The 15,699-nt window shown below is 52.2% G+C and overlaps 3 protein-coding genes across 3 annotated transcripts; all 3 read right to left on the bottom strand.

The window, feature by feature from the left end:
• Positions 1-661: 661 nt before the first annotated feature.
• On the bottom strand, positions 662-3,722 carry BROUX77_007600 (uncharacterized protein; the record flags this gene model as incomplete). Its single annotated transcript, XM_073752713.1, has 3 exons — positions 662-682; positions 790-2,307; positions 2,601-3,722. 3 exons carry the CDS (start codon positions 3,720-3,722, stop codon positions 662-664), a joined length of 2,661 nt encoding a protein of 886 aa, XP_073601893.1.
• Positions 3,723-4,180: 458 nt separating this feature from the next.
• On the bottom strand, positions 4,181-5,524 carry BROUX77_007601 (uncharacterized protein; the record flags this gene model as incomplete). The annotated part of the gene is made up of 1 exon (XM_073752714.1): positions 4,181-5,524. One exon carries the CDS (start codon positions 5,522-5,524, stop codon positions 4,181-4,183), a length of 1,344 nt encoding a protein of 447 aa, XP_073601894.1.
• Positions 5,525-10,493: 4,969 nt separating this feature from the next.
• On the bottom strand, positions 10,494-15,658 carry BROUX77_007602 (uncharacterized protein; the record flags this gene model as incomplete). Its single annotated transcript, XM_073752715.1, has 2 exons — positions 10,494-11,209; positions 11,779-15,658. The coding sequence occupies 2 exons, from the start codon at positions 15,656-15,658 to the stop codon at positions 10,494-10,496; spliced, it is 4,596 nt and encodes a 1,531-aa protein (XP_073601895.1).
• Positions 15,659-15,699: the final 41 nt, after the last annotated feature.

Consider the following 15,699-nt stretch of genomic DNA (forward strand, 5'->3'; position numbering starts at 1 on the left):
AAGAACCTTGACACTTATGCAAGGTCGGCGGACTTCGTGTGGTGGGGGGACGGGAAGCTTCCTCACAGGCTTCTAAGAGAACATAAGGGGTAATGAAGCTTCCTCACAAGCTTCTAAGACAACAAGGGGTCATGAAGCTTCCTAACAAGCTTCTAAGATAACAAGGGGTAGTGAAGCTTCCTCACAAGCTTCTAAGATAAAAAAAATGTGATGTTAAAGATAATATGTGACGGGTTGTCTAAGTACGGAGAAAACTCATAGTTAGGTCCAATGCTGTTTATTATCTTTAACATAGGGAAGAAAAGAAAGAAAAGGAAGAAGAAAATCTAAACTAAAGATGGGGGAACTGGCTCTGCTTTATAGGCATTCAGGAATCCAGTTGTGTGGGCCCCACCAGGGCAACCAGCCCTATGACCCCTGTACAATAAAAGTGGGGCATCATCCCTGTACACAAAAGTGTGTCCCGACCCACTTGACACAAAAAGTGGGTCGCACCCTGGTCGACTAAAAGTGGGTCCACAAACCCTAACCCGAAAGTGGACCCAACTTCAAATCACACAAAAAGTGGGTCAACATGGATCAGCCCAAAGATGATCCAACATCGGGTCCACGACCCGTAACAGTTTGGATGTTGTTTTATTGTACCTTGCTATGTGTAGATTTACTGCACCTCGCCATAACCCTATCAGGTTCCATGCGAGTAATGAATAAAAAAAAAAAAAAAAAAAACACTCGGATGGGTCCCTGGGCGCCACGTAACTCTCCTCTCCACTCTTTCAGGGCTCGGACAATTGCCAACATTTCTTTGTCATGGATCTCATAGTTGGACTCGGCAGGAGACAGCTTCTGGCTGATGTAGGCACATGGAAACAGGCCATCTGGATGCTGCTGCAATAGGACAGCTCCAGTGCTGTAGCCTGAAGAGTCAGCTTCGACAGTTGTTGGCAGAGAGTGGTCGAAGAGGCGCAAGACGGGCGAAGCACAGAAGAGATCTTTGAGTGACGAGAAGGCAGCTTGGCATTCTGGAGACCAGACGAAGGGAACTAGGTGACCAGTCAGTGAAGTGAGAGGGACGGCTACTTCGGCAAAGTTCTTGATGAACGGGCGGTAAAAATTGGCAAATCCTAGGAAGCCACGGAGCTCTTTCTTGGAACTGGGTACGGGCCAGTCTTTCACTGCTTGCACCTTGGCAGGATCCATTGTTGCTTTTCCAGGCTTGATGATGTAGCCCAGGTACTTGACTTCTTGTACACCGAACTCGCACTTGTCGATGTCAACCGTCAGTCCGGCCTTCACGAGCTTGGCTAGGACGTGGTTAACTTGTTCCTTGTGCTCGTCGAGGGAGCCATCGGTGTACACTAGGATGTCATCAACGTAAGCAGAACAAAACAGGTCGAGGTACTCTTGCAATACGGAATTCAGGAAGCGTTGGAATTGGGCAGGAGCATTGGACAAACCAAACGGCATCACGTTCCATTCAAAGGAGCCCAGGCGCGTACGGAAAGCGGTCTTCCATTCGTGGCCTGGCTCGATACGGATATTATGGAACGCTGCAACGACGTCAAGCTTAGTGAACCACTTTGAACGGCTGATTTGGCGTAGTGTTTCCTTGAAGTTGGGTAACGGGTATCTATCCTTCTTCATCAGCTTGTTCAACAGACGGTAGTCCACGCAGAATCTAAGTCCACCGCCAGGTTTCTTGACGAACAGGATGGGGGCAGCAGCAGTGGAACTACTCATTCGAATGAACTTCTTGTTCAGTAGGTTCAGTAACGTTTGGCGCAGTACTATCAACTCATCGTGGGAAAGGCTGTACAGTGGTCCCCAGGGAGCTTCCGAGTCAGGGACAGTTAGATGAATCTCGTGGTTCATCCCGGGACGCAGCGGCGGGAGGCGGCGCGTGTAGAGTGCTTCTGGGTCAAAAGCAACAACATTCTGTGGGTCTATCCAACTGGGAACCTTTTCCTTCCAGTCATCTGTAACAGGCTCGTTCTCTCGGGCCAACTTTTCCAATGCTTTGTTGATATCCTGTATGCTCGCAGCAAAGACCTTCAAGTCCTGGTGCAAGATCTTGCTGACACGTGCAGCTTTCAATTCCGTAGGGGTGTCCAAGTTCCGAATGGTCGAAACAGAGCGAGGGACGGAGAAGTGGGGGAGCACCAAACGGTGTCGGTTGCAGTCTATTAGGGCGTTGTGGTGGCTCAGCCACGGGTATCCAATAAGAAGTTCGTCATCATAAATGTCGGGTACGACAAGGGCAAGGACTTCTTCCCGGAGGCCGCCGAGATCCAGCTCGAAGCGGGCAGCCTGAGTGGCCACAGAAGAAGGTTGGTCATTAAAAGGTTTTAGGGAAAGGGAAGTTTGCAGCGCAGAACAAGGTAGTTTCAATCGTTTCACGAGGGCCTGGGATATGATCAAGGAGACTGTATTTCCGGTATCGACTAAAGCTACTGAGTTGTGAGAGCCGTTGATTACAACGTCAACAGATAAGGAGCCTCTCACAAGCAAAGGGGACGTTCCCTTCTTGTTCTTACCCCTCCGGGGGCGACTGTCACCGGAGGGTCTCAGTTTTCCGACTGAGCAGTGGGCAACTGTACGACACCGAAATCGGCATCCAGGTCATCGTCTAGCTGCGGCGGCGTGGGCACGTGTACACCGCGGACACGGGCAGGAGGCGCGTTCCGGTTGGGAGGCACATCGTAGGGGCATTCCCGTACAAAGTGACCTGAGGCGCCACAGCGGATGCAGAGGCCAGCGCGACGACGTCTCTCTCGTTCCTCTTCGCTCGCCCAGCGGGCAGTGCGGCGGGCAGCAGGCGCACGAGTAGGCTGGGGGGCAACGCGACGGGTTCGTTCCCAGTCCATGGCGTCGGGATGGCGGTGGGCAGCGGGGGCGGACGGGTAATAACCGGAGCGGCGGCCAGAAGTCGACTCGGCATCGAGCTTACGCTGCCGCAGTTCCTCGGCAGCTAACACGACCCGGTCTAAGTACTCCGAGAAGACCCGGGGAGGGAACGAGTTCGCCACGTATTCCCGAATGGGCGTGTCGAGGCTGTCCTTCAGCCACCTAATCTTCTGTGAGTCCGCCGCGTCCAGAGCTTTGGCGCGGGTCAGCAGGTCCTCAAACTCCTGCAGATGGACCTCGATCCTTCTGCCTCTCTGCTTTAACCGCGAGAGCTGGTCTTGTGCCTTATCTACGGCAACTTTGTCCTCAAACGCTCCCTGCAGCTCTTGAAGGAACCGGTCGCAGGAAACGGGGCCGTCGTCTGTTAGTCGGGTCTTGATTGACCGCATGCGGCTGCGGGCCAAACCCTCGGCCTGGGCATAGATCGAGACGATGAAGTCTCGGTCGGCCACATGGCCACGCTCGCAGTGCCATATTTCCAGGACCTGGTCGAACCAGGCGTCAAATTCCTCGGGCTCGGTGGAACTCAGCGAGGGAATCTTGTAGCGCAGTTTTGCGCGACCATTCTCGTTACCAGCCGCTGAGGCGGCGGCGGCAGCAGCAGCGGTGGCGGTAGCAAGCGCTGCTTGGGAGGCTTGGGTTTGGGCGGCTGCCTGCTGGGCGGCTTCGCTCTGGTTCTCCAGCATAGCCAGCATCTTGGCAAACTTGCTCTCCAGCTTGGCGAACCGTTGAGCATATTTGTCCTCAGTGCTGTCGACACTGGGGACAGGGGAGCTTGCGTAAGCGGCCCGCATGTCGTCGGTGGTGCGGCCACTCATGTTGAGAGTTTGTGTAACAGTAAAAAATAATGTGTGATGAAGATTGATAACGGGTTTGGGGAAAATAAACGATAAGACTGTTGAGAACTGTAGGGGCAATGCAATCTGTAAAAGCTGTATCTGTACCTGTGGCTGTAAAGAACTGTAGAACTGTAGAACTGTAGGGCTGTAGCGAAAAAGAAGATCGCAATATGATGTAAGGGGCCAAGTCGTAAAAGGACGTAGAAGGGCAGAAACAGATATATTGCGATGGAGAGAAGAAGAAAGAACTAACTAAAACTAGGAGAGAGCAGCAGCTCTTTATACTGCCTGGGTAGAACAACTGAGGCCTACCTGATTGACCCAAACGTGGTGAGTCATCGGGCGTTCGGATCAAGGCCGGTTGGGCCACTTGTATTCGGACCGTCAGTAGTCGGGCCTTTGCGGACTCGGACCACCGACACTCGAACCACCGTTGCTCAAGCCACATCGGCTTCAACTCGGGCAATCAGGCAAAGCCTTGACCCGGGTCTCCCAGACCCTAACAAAGCCTTTTCCTTCTCCTCGGGGGTATTGGCTAACCCGTCTGGCCCCTGGATGGGGGGGAAGTAACTCGCCGTGGCTGGCTTGGTGTATTTCCAGGCTGTGTAGACCTTTTCGTTGTCAGCGTCAGAAAGAAAGGTAGTCCAGTGAGTAGACTTAGCATCTTCGACAGCATGGGTGTACTTGTTGCGAATCGAATGAAACTCAACCAGCGACAGCCTGCCTCGTCTGTATCTTCTCTCTGCGCGCGATGCGGCCTGACGTTGTGATTGTAGCTCGGGCGTCCACCATGGCTTTGCGCGGGCACTGTGCCTCTTCACTGACATGCACCTCTGACAAGCAGATTGCAGGGCCTCGGAAAGCAGTCGCGCCATTGCGTCACCGTCTGCAGAAATCTCTGCCAGGGACAGCTGAAGCTCAAGGTCAGCCTGGCCAGCCAGCCATTCCTTGCGAAACAGCGACCAGTCGGCCGTCTTGGTGTTGAACGCCGGGTTACGTGTTAGGGTTTTGGGTGTGGTGGTGCTGACGTAATCAAAACTGATGGCCCGGTGATCGGAGCCCGTCTCCTGAAGATACCTCCAGTTCGTAAACAGGCCCGGTCGAGACCGCAGGGAAAATGCGAGGTCGATCACCGAGGTCGTGCTGCTGTTGACGTATGTGCCGCCGTTGCGTTCAACGTAGTCGTCGTCGACAATCAGGGTGGCATTCTGCGACATCAGCCAGTTAGCAAAAGAGTCAGCTCGTGGTTCGTGGGGATGCTCTCGCTGGGAATTCCACCAATGGTGATGGAGATTGAAGTCGCCGAGAAGCAAAGTACTGGTGTCAATATTGCGCGATAAAAGATTGGTGCGCTCAATGGTATAGGGGCGGGGTTGGGTCTCGGGGACAGGCTGCACAGTCAGCTGGCGTTCGTTGTAGACATTGAGAAGCGAAAACGGCTCCGACGCAAGGATGCGCAGGGTCTGAATATCACTCTCAGCATCGCCAAACTCGAACAGCACAGAAAACGGCAGGCCTTGGCGGACGTAGGTCAGGACCCGCGGGCGCAAAGGCATGGCCTCGAGATTCCTAACATTAAACGGCACAACCAGGGTGAAGCCCGGCTGCGTCAATGTTCTATACCCAGCTTTGAGTTTTATGGTATAAGGCTCCTGGATGCAGACAATGTCCGCCTTTCCGGTTGCAGCAGCCTCAAGTATTGTCTCATGAACAGCCTTCATTTTGTGCACGTTGTGCTGAAGGATGCGTAGACGTTGTCCGGCCGTAGGGCCCTCTTTCATAGGCGAGGGGGGCCGTCTGTCGTAGATTTGCGGTCAACGTAGGGCACTGCTGGGACAATAGCGCCGCCGACGGGGCCAAGGGTCGTTCGGGTGGTATTTCAATCTGTCGGCATGAAACACGTCGTGTCCTCTGGCACCCTTCAGGTCAAGACGGTAGCTGTGGGAGCCTACAGCCTCTAAGACCTGGAGCTTCTGGTATCTTGGCCGGAGTCGCTTGCCTGGGCCTTCTTGCTGCACAGTATGGGAGCTTTTTGCCAACCAAACCCAGTCGCCGGGCTGGAAACGTCGATGTGGTTGTCTGTGTCTGTTCGACTGTTCCTCCATAGCAGACTTGGCGGCGCTGAGAGAGGCTTTGGCCCAATCCGTGTGGTCTGCCAAGCTCTTCAGGATTCTTGTTGCTTGAGCTATGGGACTCGTGTTGTCATGAATAGCCATTCTTGCCATTGCCATTGCATAGGGTTATGCCTGGCACCTTACCCCGCTTCCGTTGTGTCACGCTAATGTTCCAAGGACGTATGATGATACGGTTATACCACTTGGTGGTCTGTGTAACCTTGAGGTGTCACTCCGGTTTATCTACTCGGGTGTGGCCGGCTTGCACACTATAGATCATCGCTATTAGGTAACTCGGTACTCTGCAGTTGATGCAGCTTATTCTGAGTTGACTGCTATTCTCGTTCCTTTTGTGTCAACAGCGTTTGAGCGTGGGGCCCACACCTGTTAGGCCGATATCGCTGTAACGCGACATATCGTTGCCTGGGTGTCTTGAGGGATTTTCAGTTCTGCTGCTGCCGTGTTGGTTTATCTCGTGAACTAACATCCGGTTTGATAGTAGCGTCTGGTAACGTTGAGTTACGTATGTCCCCACTTTCGGTTATCTGTGATTTGGTTCTAGCTTGGGAAGATCTCTGTTGTCAGAATCTGCAACGCCTTAAATAGCGTTGCCTTCTGCCCTGTGTGATCAGGTTAACTCTTGCTCCCCAAGCTTAACAATCACATACACCCCTTTTGCCATTCTTCTTTGTATACTAGTTTATAGTATCACTTCTTCGATAGTACCTTCTTCTTTAGTACTATATCTTTAATTATCACTTGTTTCTTGATAGCCTTCATTGCATCAGTACCTTCTGTCGTCTTCGTTACCTCAGTGTTCCTGTGATTGTTTATTCCCTTCCGTGTGTTATAAGATCAATTAGTTGAGTGTGCCTCTTTACCTCAAACCGACCATACGACCTAGAGAGTTCTATCCTCTCCTCCCGGCCGTATATCCGCGCAGGCCTGACTGTCCACCTCTGGAACCTATCATTGTCCTGAGTCGTTGGCTTTCTAGAACCCTAATGGTTTCCTTGGGCCCTATCCGTAATATTTTGTTAAGCTTCATTTAAAGACTCACACATTCTTCCAACTCTTTGTTATTCTTTAGCACACCTTATTCTTCTTTTCGTTCCGGCTCTCGACTACGGCCGATATCCCGTCTTCCTATGATCATACTAGCGCTGCTGTTGTTACACAACCTTCTTCGTCCGCTAGTCATAACTCGGCTCTTTCTGGTTCTTAGTTGATTCCATTTCTCAATCTACTTCTCTTCTTCTGTGGACAGTCAGTTGATGGCACTGTCTCTGTCCCAGCTCCTTTAATTTCGTTGAAGCACTTTGTTCCTCTAGGCTAATGTCGTCTCAAGCTTTGCGTTCCACTGCAAGCAATGAGAACCGGCGGGCTCACCGCACTACCGCTGAGCAGGTTCTCGATCCTGTTGATCAGGATGACCTACGGCTAGAACAAGTGCACAAGCGATATCCCGAATGCAGTTCGGACAGTTATTATGATTTGCGTCCGGTGTTCTTGCGGGATGGTGTACCTTCAACCACCTCTTGTCAAGACGCAGGTCATGCTGTTAATCTTGTCTCGACTGCCGAACATATCAATACTCTTCCGTCTGATGATGCACATCTAAATTTGCAACTTGTCAAGCAAAACCTGGATGGCATGCTCACACGTGGCTTCATTGCCCCTACTTCTTCAGTGTTGGCTTCTCCGATTCTTTGTCCTCGGGAACCAGGCAGTGTACGATCTTCTGTTGATTTACGGGCGGTCAACTACCTTATTTTATAAGCTGTTCATTTGGTCCCGCATCAACCAGTCGTTACAACTTGCCACATCTGAACGGGGGTTTCCAGAAAGCCATGTCTACCAGCTATGCACCTTTTGGCTTGCAGCAATGATGTTGCCAACTCCCAGATTACTTTGAGTTACAACATGGTACCTGAGTGTATAAAGTGTTGTTGTTGAGTTTACTCACACACCTGCCATTGTGCCAAAGCATGTTATTGAGTTCTTGTGGGATTTCTTGGACAGTTTATGTCTGTTTTTAGACCTCTGTGTCTGTATTTCTTGGCCTTTGTCTTGCCTAATTGTTTTGACTCCTGTTGGGTCTATTTATATGATATCAGCAGCTAGTGTCTGTTCTTTGCTGAGCTCGTTGGTTCTACGAACAGCTCGTGTCTGTTCTTTGGGTTGACACCTCTTAATGCCTCTTCCTTGTGACACCGTGTGTCCATCGGCGACTGCTTTTTTTGTGTCTCTTCTTTGACCACTATGGTGCTTGCGTTTGACCCCTGCTGGGTTATAATTGCCGACAGCTCGTGTCTGTCCGGGTATTGATAGTTTATATCTACTCGCTTTGCTGACAGCCCGTGTCTGTCTGGGTATTGACAGTTGCTGTCTACTCGCTTTGTTAACAGCTCGCTTCTGTCCCACTTCTTGACAGTTATGTCTAGTCTTCGTGCCACAGTTGTGTCTAATGCGTTAGGCCACTGTTCGGACTATTTTCTTTCGGCTGTTGTTGTGTCTACTTACGACCACTATACGTCTACTTCTTGTGACATGTTCTGTGTCCTCTACTTTGGACAGCTCTCTTGCCTGTTACTTTCTTCGACTCTGTTACGTCTACTTGCGACTACTCTATGTCTCCTTTCTGCGACCTCTTTGTGTCTTCACTTGGGCCTACTCTCTGCCTCTCTCTTTTGGACAATATCTTGTTGTTTTTCTTCTCGTTAAAAGAAACACGATGTCCCTCTTCGAAGTCCTGCCTATGGTGGTGCAGGCCAGTCTTGTATCTTGTGCTGAAATACTGCCAAGTTTGACAAGCTGACTTTACCAATTTCTTGTTTTCCCCTTTCACCAATACTCTTTACGGATCCTGCACGTCTTTGTTTCCATGCTGTCTGTTGTCATATACCAATTACCCGATCGATGATGAGTCCCCATTACACATGTTAGTCTATTCTCCCACAACCGGAATCGTGTTCGTTTACATCCATCGAACCATGTCCCAGGGGGTTCTTAGCTATTGTGGAGGCGATTATGTCGCGGCGATTGATGATTGTGCCAACTGAGTAGCCACTCTGGTGTACACTTGTTACCAGAACTTGGTAGTTCTCAGGGGACCTTCTGCATCTTGCAGGCAACAGATTTATGGGCTATGGAACTGAGCGATTGTTGTTTGTTATAACCTACAGGCCTGGCTCTTACTTCTATGACCAATGCCATAACTAGGGAGGACAACAAGGTTGAAAAACCTTTGCCTTTGCGGGTACTGAGCTGCGTTCTCAACTTATTCCCACTTAAGATCCTTGGTGCTGCCCCTCGGTTGATGAGGTTGCCTTTCGTTATTCCCATTCTTTTTTACCTTCCTCTTGTCTGTGGACACGAGGCCCTTACGAAGTTGTCGTTGCACTTCAAGGCCTTGTTTTATGTTGATCAGATGTACAAGCTTTCATGCTAGGGATTCCGTTGATCCCCTATACGTCACGATGTTGTTGGTGCATCGAGATCTACAATTCTTGCCTGCGGAGTCATGCTGTGTCTAGACCCGTATGGTTGGCTTATTCCTTCTGTTCCGATTCTGCAAAGCCCGGTGGACTTCCGTGTCCCTAGATGCCCGGCTTCCTTTTGCGAATTCTCCGACTTGATTCTAGTCTAGGATGTGGCGATCTTAGTACTGCTGTGGAAATCAGTCATTTAAAAGGAGCATACTGTCATGAATAGCCATTCTTGCCATTGCCATTGCATAGGGTTATGCCTGGCACCTTACCCCGCTTCCGTTGTGTCACGCTAATGTTCCAAGGACGTATGATGATACGGTTATACCACTTGGTGGTCTGTGTAACCTTGAGGTGTCACTCCGGTTTATCTACTCGGGTGTGGCCGGCTTGCACACTATAGATCATCGCTATTAGGTAACTCGGTACTCTGCAGTTGATGCAGCTTATTCTGAGTTGACTGCTATTCTCGTTCCTTTTGTGTCAACAGCGTTTGAGCGTGGGGCCCACACCTGTTAGGCCGATATCGCTGTAACGCGACATATCGTTGCCTGGGTGTCTTGAGGGATTTTCAGTTCTGCTGCTGCCGTGTTGGTTTATCTCGTGAACTAACATCCGGTTTGATAGTAGCGTCTGGTAACGTTGAGTTACGTATGTCCCCACTTTCGGTTATCTGTGATTTGGTTCTAGCTTGGGAAGATCTCTGTTGTCAGAATCTGCAACGCCTTAAATAGCGTTGCCTTCTGCCCTGTGTGATCAGGTTAACTCTTGCTCCCCAAGCTTAACAATCACATACACCCCTTTTGCCATTCTTCTTTGTATACTAGTTTATAGTATCACTTCTTCGATAGTACCTTCTTCTTTAGTACTATATCTTTAATTATCACTTGTTTCTTGATAGCCTTCATTGCATCAGTACCTTCTGTCGTCTTCGTTACCTCAGTGTTCCTGTGATTGTTTATTCCCTTCCGTGTGTTATAAGATCAATTAGTTGAGTGTGCCTCTTTACCTCAAACCGACCATACGACCTAGAGAGTTCTATCCTCTCCTCCCGGCCGTATATCCGCGCAGGCCTGACTGTCCACCTCTGGAACCTATCATTGTCCTGAGTCGTTGGCTTTCTAGAACCCTAATGGTTTCCTTGGGCCCTATCCGTAATACGTGTTGGCTGCAACGGGGGCTGCTAGGGGGGCAATGGCGTCGGGCTGCAGCTCAACCAAGTCAGGACTATAGCCGTGGGACAACGTGAACGGGGACGTCTCTGTTGAAGCCGCTGGGGCTGCGTTCAGGGCAAACTCCACAATTGGCAGGCAGTCTAGCCAGTCTGAGCGGTCGTGTAGGAGTTTGGCCATCTTTGTCTTCACCTCAGCATTTGTCCTCTCAGTGGCCCCGTTGGTCTGTGGGTGGTAAGCGGTGGACAGACGACGATCGATCTTCAGGGTGGTACAGAGTCGTTTCCAGAACATGTTGGCAAATTGGCGGTCAGAAGCAATGCTGTTAGGAAGACCATGGCGAGGGTAGTAGACTTCCAAGAAACGGCTGGCAAGATACTCGATATCCAGGCTGCGGCAGGCTATAAGGATGACACCCTTGGACAGATGGTCCACCACCGTCATGACGTGCTTGTAGACTTTTCCTTCCTTCTTGCACGGCGGGAGAGGGCCAATCAGATCTATGCCAATGTCACGCCAGATGCGGTCAGGTACCGGAAGGGGCTTCAGGAGACCTTGCTTGAGCTGGCGCATGACGTTCGTGCTACCGCAGATTTCGCAGTTGCGGCAGAACCGTTTGACATCCGCTGTGTAGTGCGGCCAGAAGTAAGTCTTGGAAACTTCCTGACACATGATTCTTTGGCCGGGGTGGACTAGTGTCACGGAATCGTGAATCTCTTGTAGCAAGGCTGTCCTCAGAGGTTCCCACTGGGGTACCCACAATCTTGATCTGTATCGCAGTCGACCTTCGGAGTCCAATGAGCATTCGGACAGTGACACTCGCCAATTAGTCTTCAAGCTGTCTGGCCATTTGGGCGCCTGAGAGGCAACCACTGCGCATGCTGCCGCATAGTCAGAGTCGGCTGACAATGCTTGTTCCCACAGTGTACTGAGGGCTTCCTTACGGAACGGGGATGGCAGTGTAACGCGAGCAGATCTGACTTTCAGGGCACCGTCGGGCAAACACTGGAGGAGCTGTTGGTTTTTTTTTTTTTTTTTATTCATTACTCGCATGGAACCTGATAGGGTTATGGCGAGGTGCAGTAAATCTACACATAGCAAGGTACAATAAAACAACATCCAAACTCCAGCAAAAATCAACGACAAAGGAAATACGTCGTGGTCGACACCGTAATTTGTCCAAAGACACAAGCACCAATTCCTCCTCACTCCTCAACTTCCTCCACTCTCCTCCCACCACTACTTTCTCTTCTCCCCACACCTTCTACCCAGGCCTTTGTGCAAAAACCCGTCTTGCGAACAAACTTCAGCAGCACCTCGGTTCCGTTATTCGTGTTGAAAAGCGTCGGAAGATCTAGCGACTTAGGACTCAATGCCATGGCCATCTCTTGACGCTCTGCAGAAAATGCGGCGCAGTGCAGCAGCACATGCTCAACGCTCTCGCTTTCATGTTCTTGACAACGGCGGCACCGGTCCGAGTCCGTCTTCTTGATAAGCAGCAGGTAGGGCAACAAGTTGCCTTTACCCACCTTCATCTGGAAGTACGCCGAGGTGAGCCATCTTGGTCCGGAAACCTTGGGCGCCTTAGCACGGAGAACTGGATCACCACCGATGGTACGCAGGTAGTGCGAGCCATGGGAGGGACCAGCGGCGGTGTCTCGCTCAAAAGCCCAGAGAGTCTCCCACTTGTCCATGGTAAACCTCCTAACCCTAGCGAAGACACTGCCCAGTGAGCTGAACTTGCGTTCATCATCACTCTCGAGAGCCTGGCGTGCAACCGCGTCTGCAATCTCGTTCCCCACTATGCCCATGTGCCCGGGACACCACATCACCGTGACTGGCGACGTGAATGTACCGAGGACGCGGCGGGCCTGCCACGCGAAGTGGCCGTGCTTGCGGAGCCGCGCAATGGCAGCTTGGCTGTCGACAAACACATAGCAGGGGCGAGCTTGCTTTGTTTTCTTTTCTGTTTTGGCGAGGAGCGTGAGTGCCTCCACGATGGCGGCGCTCTCGCAGTCTGCAACCTCCACATCTTGCAGTCGATGACTGACTTTCGTTTTGACTTCACCGGTTTTGGTATCGACCACGCACGCTGCAAGTGAGCACCTGGAGCCTTCTTTGGAGCCGTCCGTATACACGGTGACGGCATCGTTCGGAAGTCTTGACAAGAACTGGGCATGCCTGACGGCAGCGTCCTCCTTGGGTCCAGGGTCGACGACGATGGAGATGCGGTCGGTCAGTGGCGGCTGCCAGGGACTATCCCACTCCTGTCGGCGACGTTCTCGTCTCCACATGCCTGCCACCAATGGCTTCAACTCGCGCATGATGCAGCCGAGTCGAGTCTTGACACTCATGTTATGCCCCAGGAGAGGCAGGTCTGAGTCATCGGGGGCAAGCTCGTCCTTGTCGGGTTGGGACGCAACACGGACGGGATGGTTGCGTTGGAGGCGGAGAGTGCGAGCGGCGTAGGCCATGCGTGCTTTGGCGAATCGAATAGAGGGGGGCGGGAGGCCGGCCTCGACTTCGACAGCGCGTGTTGGTGAACCGCGGAATGTACCCAGGATACGGGCGGCAGCTTGGCTTTGCAGTTTCTGGTATACCCTTTGCAGACTGAGCTGGGGTTTTGACGGGTCATACCAGAGAATTGATCCGTAATCGGCGACGGTACCCACACAGGAGATGTAGAGCTGACGGAGTGCCGCGATGGACAGTCCACGCGTGTTCGAAGCGAGCCGAAGCAAGCCGCGGAACGCGATCTCAGCCTTTTGGGTCCGTGCCTGGACGTGCTGTTTAAACGAAAGTCTGTTGTCGAAATGGAAACCTAGCCACTTGACCATCTTTTGGGGACGCACAGTGACATCACCTACTCGGACAGTTTGGGAGGCCCACTTTGCAGCATCGGTGTAGTGGATCAGCTCAGTTTTGCTCTCTTCAAACTCAATGCCGTAGTCGCGAGCCTTGGCCCGCAGCTCCGTCACGAGTTTTTCGAGAAGCGCCGCCGAACGCCTCGGGCTTTTGGACGCCACGGTTACGCTGAAGTCGTCTATATACGACAGCTGAAGTTGTGGTGTGTCGCCGGCCACCCGAGCCACTATATGCCGAGCATACAACAGGAAGAGTAGAGGACTGATGGGGGAACCTTGGGGGATGCCGATGTTAACCGGGGTCATCGGAAACGGCTGACCCTCGATGTGCAGGCCGACAGTACGGTCCTGGAGGAACGAAGCAACCCATTTTCGGAACACCAGGGGAAGACCGAGCTCACGTAAGCTGCGCATCAAGCAGGGCTTTGACACGTGGTCGAAAGCGCCCTTGACGTCAAGGAAGAGAGTGCTTGGAACGAGCTTCATCTCCTTGACCTTCTGCAGGTGGCTGACGTATACGAGAGCGGCGTCCATGGCTGAACGCTGTTTGCGGCCTCCGAGTTGAGTGTCGTCTAGAAGCGAGCTGTCATGGCAATTAGCGAGGTACCCTAAGCGGGTCGCAAAGACTTTCTCGAGCACTTTGCCTAGACAGTTGAGCAGTGAGATGATGCGGTAGGACTTTACGACTGAATAATCAGCCTTTCCGTCTTTCGCGAGCACAATCCCAGTAGCTTGCTTCCAGAGTGTGGGGTGTATTCCGAGGCGAGACAGGGCTTTGTAGACGGAGAGAAAGGGCGCGGGATGGGCCTCAAAGGCGATCTGGATGATCTTGGCGTTCATGCCGTCGGGCCCGGGGGCCTTCTTGGCGTTGGCGGACATGATTGCCTCCTTGATCTCGTGGTCTGTAAGGTCAGGCCAGGGGTATATGCTTCGGTCGGTGTCGTTCGGGGGGGTGTCGTGATGGGGGTCGTGATGGGGGTCGTGATGGGGGTCGTGTGTATCGGCAACGTCAGGTCGGGGGTCGACACCTGCGCTAGACGTAGCACCCAGTAGCGTCAGGAAAGCCTTTTCCTTCTCCTCGGGGGTATTGGCTAACCCGTCTGGCCCCTGGATGGGGGGGAAGTAACTCGCCGTAGCTGGCTTGGTGTATTTCCAGGCTGTGTAGACCTTTTCGTTGTCAGCGTCAGAAAGAAAGGTAGTCCAGTGAGTAGACTTAGCATCTTCGACAGCATGGGTGTACTTGTTGCGAATCGAATGAAACTCAACCAGCGACAGCCTGCCTCGTCTGTATCTTCTCTCTGCGCGCGATGCGGCCTGACGTTGTGATTGCAGCTCGGGCGTCCACCATGGCTTTGCGCGGGCACTGTGTCTCTTCACTGACATGCACCTCTGACAAGCAGATTGCAGGGCCTCGGAAAGCAGTCGCGCCATTGCGTCACCGTCTGCAGAAATCTCTGCCAGGGACAGCTGAAGCTCAAGGTCGGCCTGGCCAGCCAGCCATTCCTTGCGAAACAGCGACCAGTCGGCCGTCTTGGTGTTGAACGCCGGGTTACGTGTTAGGGTTTTGGGTGTGGTGGTGCTGACGTAATCAAAACTGATGGCCCGGTGATCGGAGCCCGTCTCCTGAAGATACCTCCAGTTCGTAAACAGGCCCGGTCGAGACCGCAGGGAAAATGCGAGGTCGATCACCGAGGTCGTGCTGCTGTTGACGTATGTGCCGCCGTTGCGTTCAACGTAGTCGTCGTCGACAATCAGGGTGGCATTCTGCGACATCAGCCAGTTAGCAAAAGAGTCAGCTCGTGGTTCGTGGGGATGCTCTCGCTGGGAATTCCACCAATGGTGATGGAGATTGAAGTCGCCGAGAAGCAAAGTACTGGTGTCAATATTGCGCGATAAAAGATTGGTGCGCTCAATGGTATAGGGGCGGGGTTGGGTCTCGGGGACAGGCTGCACAGTCAGCTGGCGTTCGTTGTAGACATTGAGAAGCGAAAAAGGCTCCGACGCAAGGATGCGCAGGGTCTGAATATCACTCTCAGTATCGCCAAACTCGAACAGCACAGAAAACGGCAGGCCTTGGCGGACGTAGGTCAAGACCCGCGGGCGCAAAGGCATAGCCTCAAGATTCCTAACATTAAACGGCACAACCAGGGTGAAGCCCGGCTGCGTCAATGTTCTATACCCAGCTTTGAGTTTTATGGTGTAAGGCTCCTGGATGCAGACAATGTCCGCCTTTCCGGTTGCAGCAGCCTCAAGTATTGTCTCATGAACAGCCTTCATTTTGTGCACGTTGTGCTGAAGGATGCGTAGACGTTGTCCGG

The sequence above is a fragment of the Berkeleyomyces rouxiae genome (genome assembly GCF_048999995.1).
Source record: "Berkeleyomyces rouxiae strain 22BRR77 chromosome Unknown BrBRR77_ptg000012l, whole genome shotgun sequence".
Lineage (NCBI taxonomy): Eukaryota > Fungi > Ascomycota > Sordariomycetes > Microascales > Ceratocystidaceae > Berkeleyomyces > Berkeleyomyces rouxiae.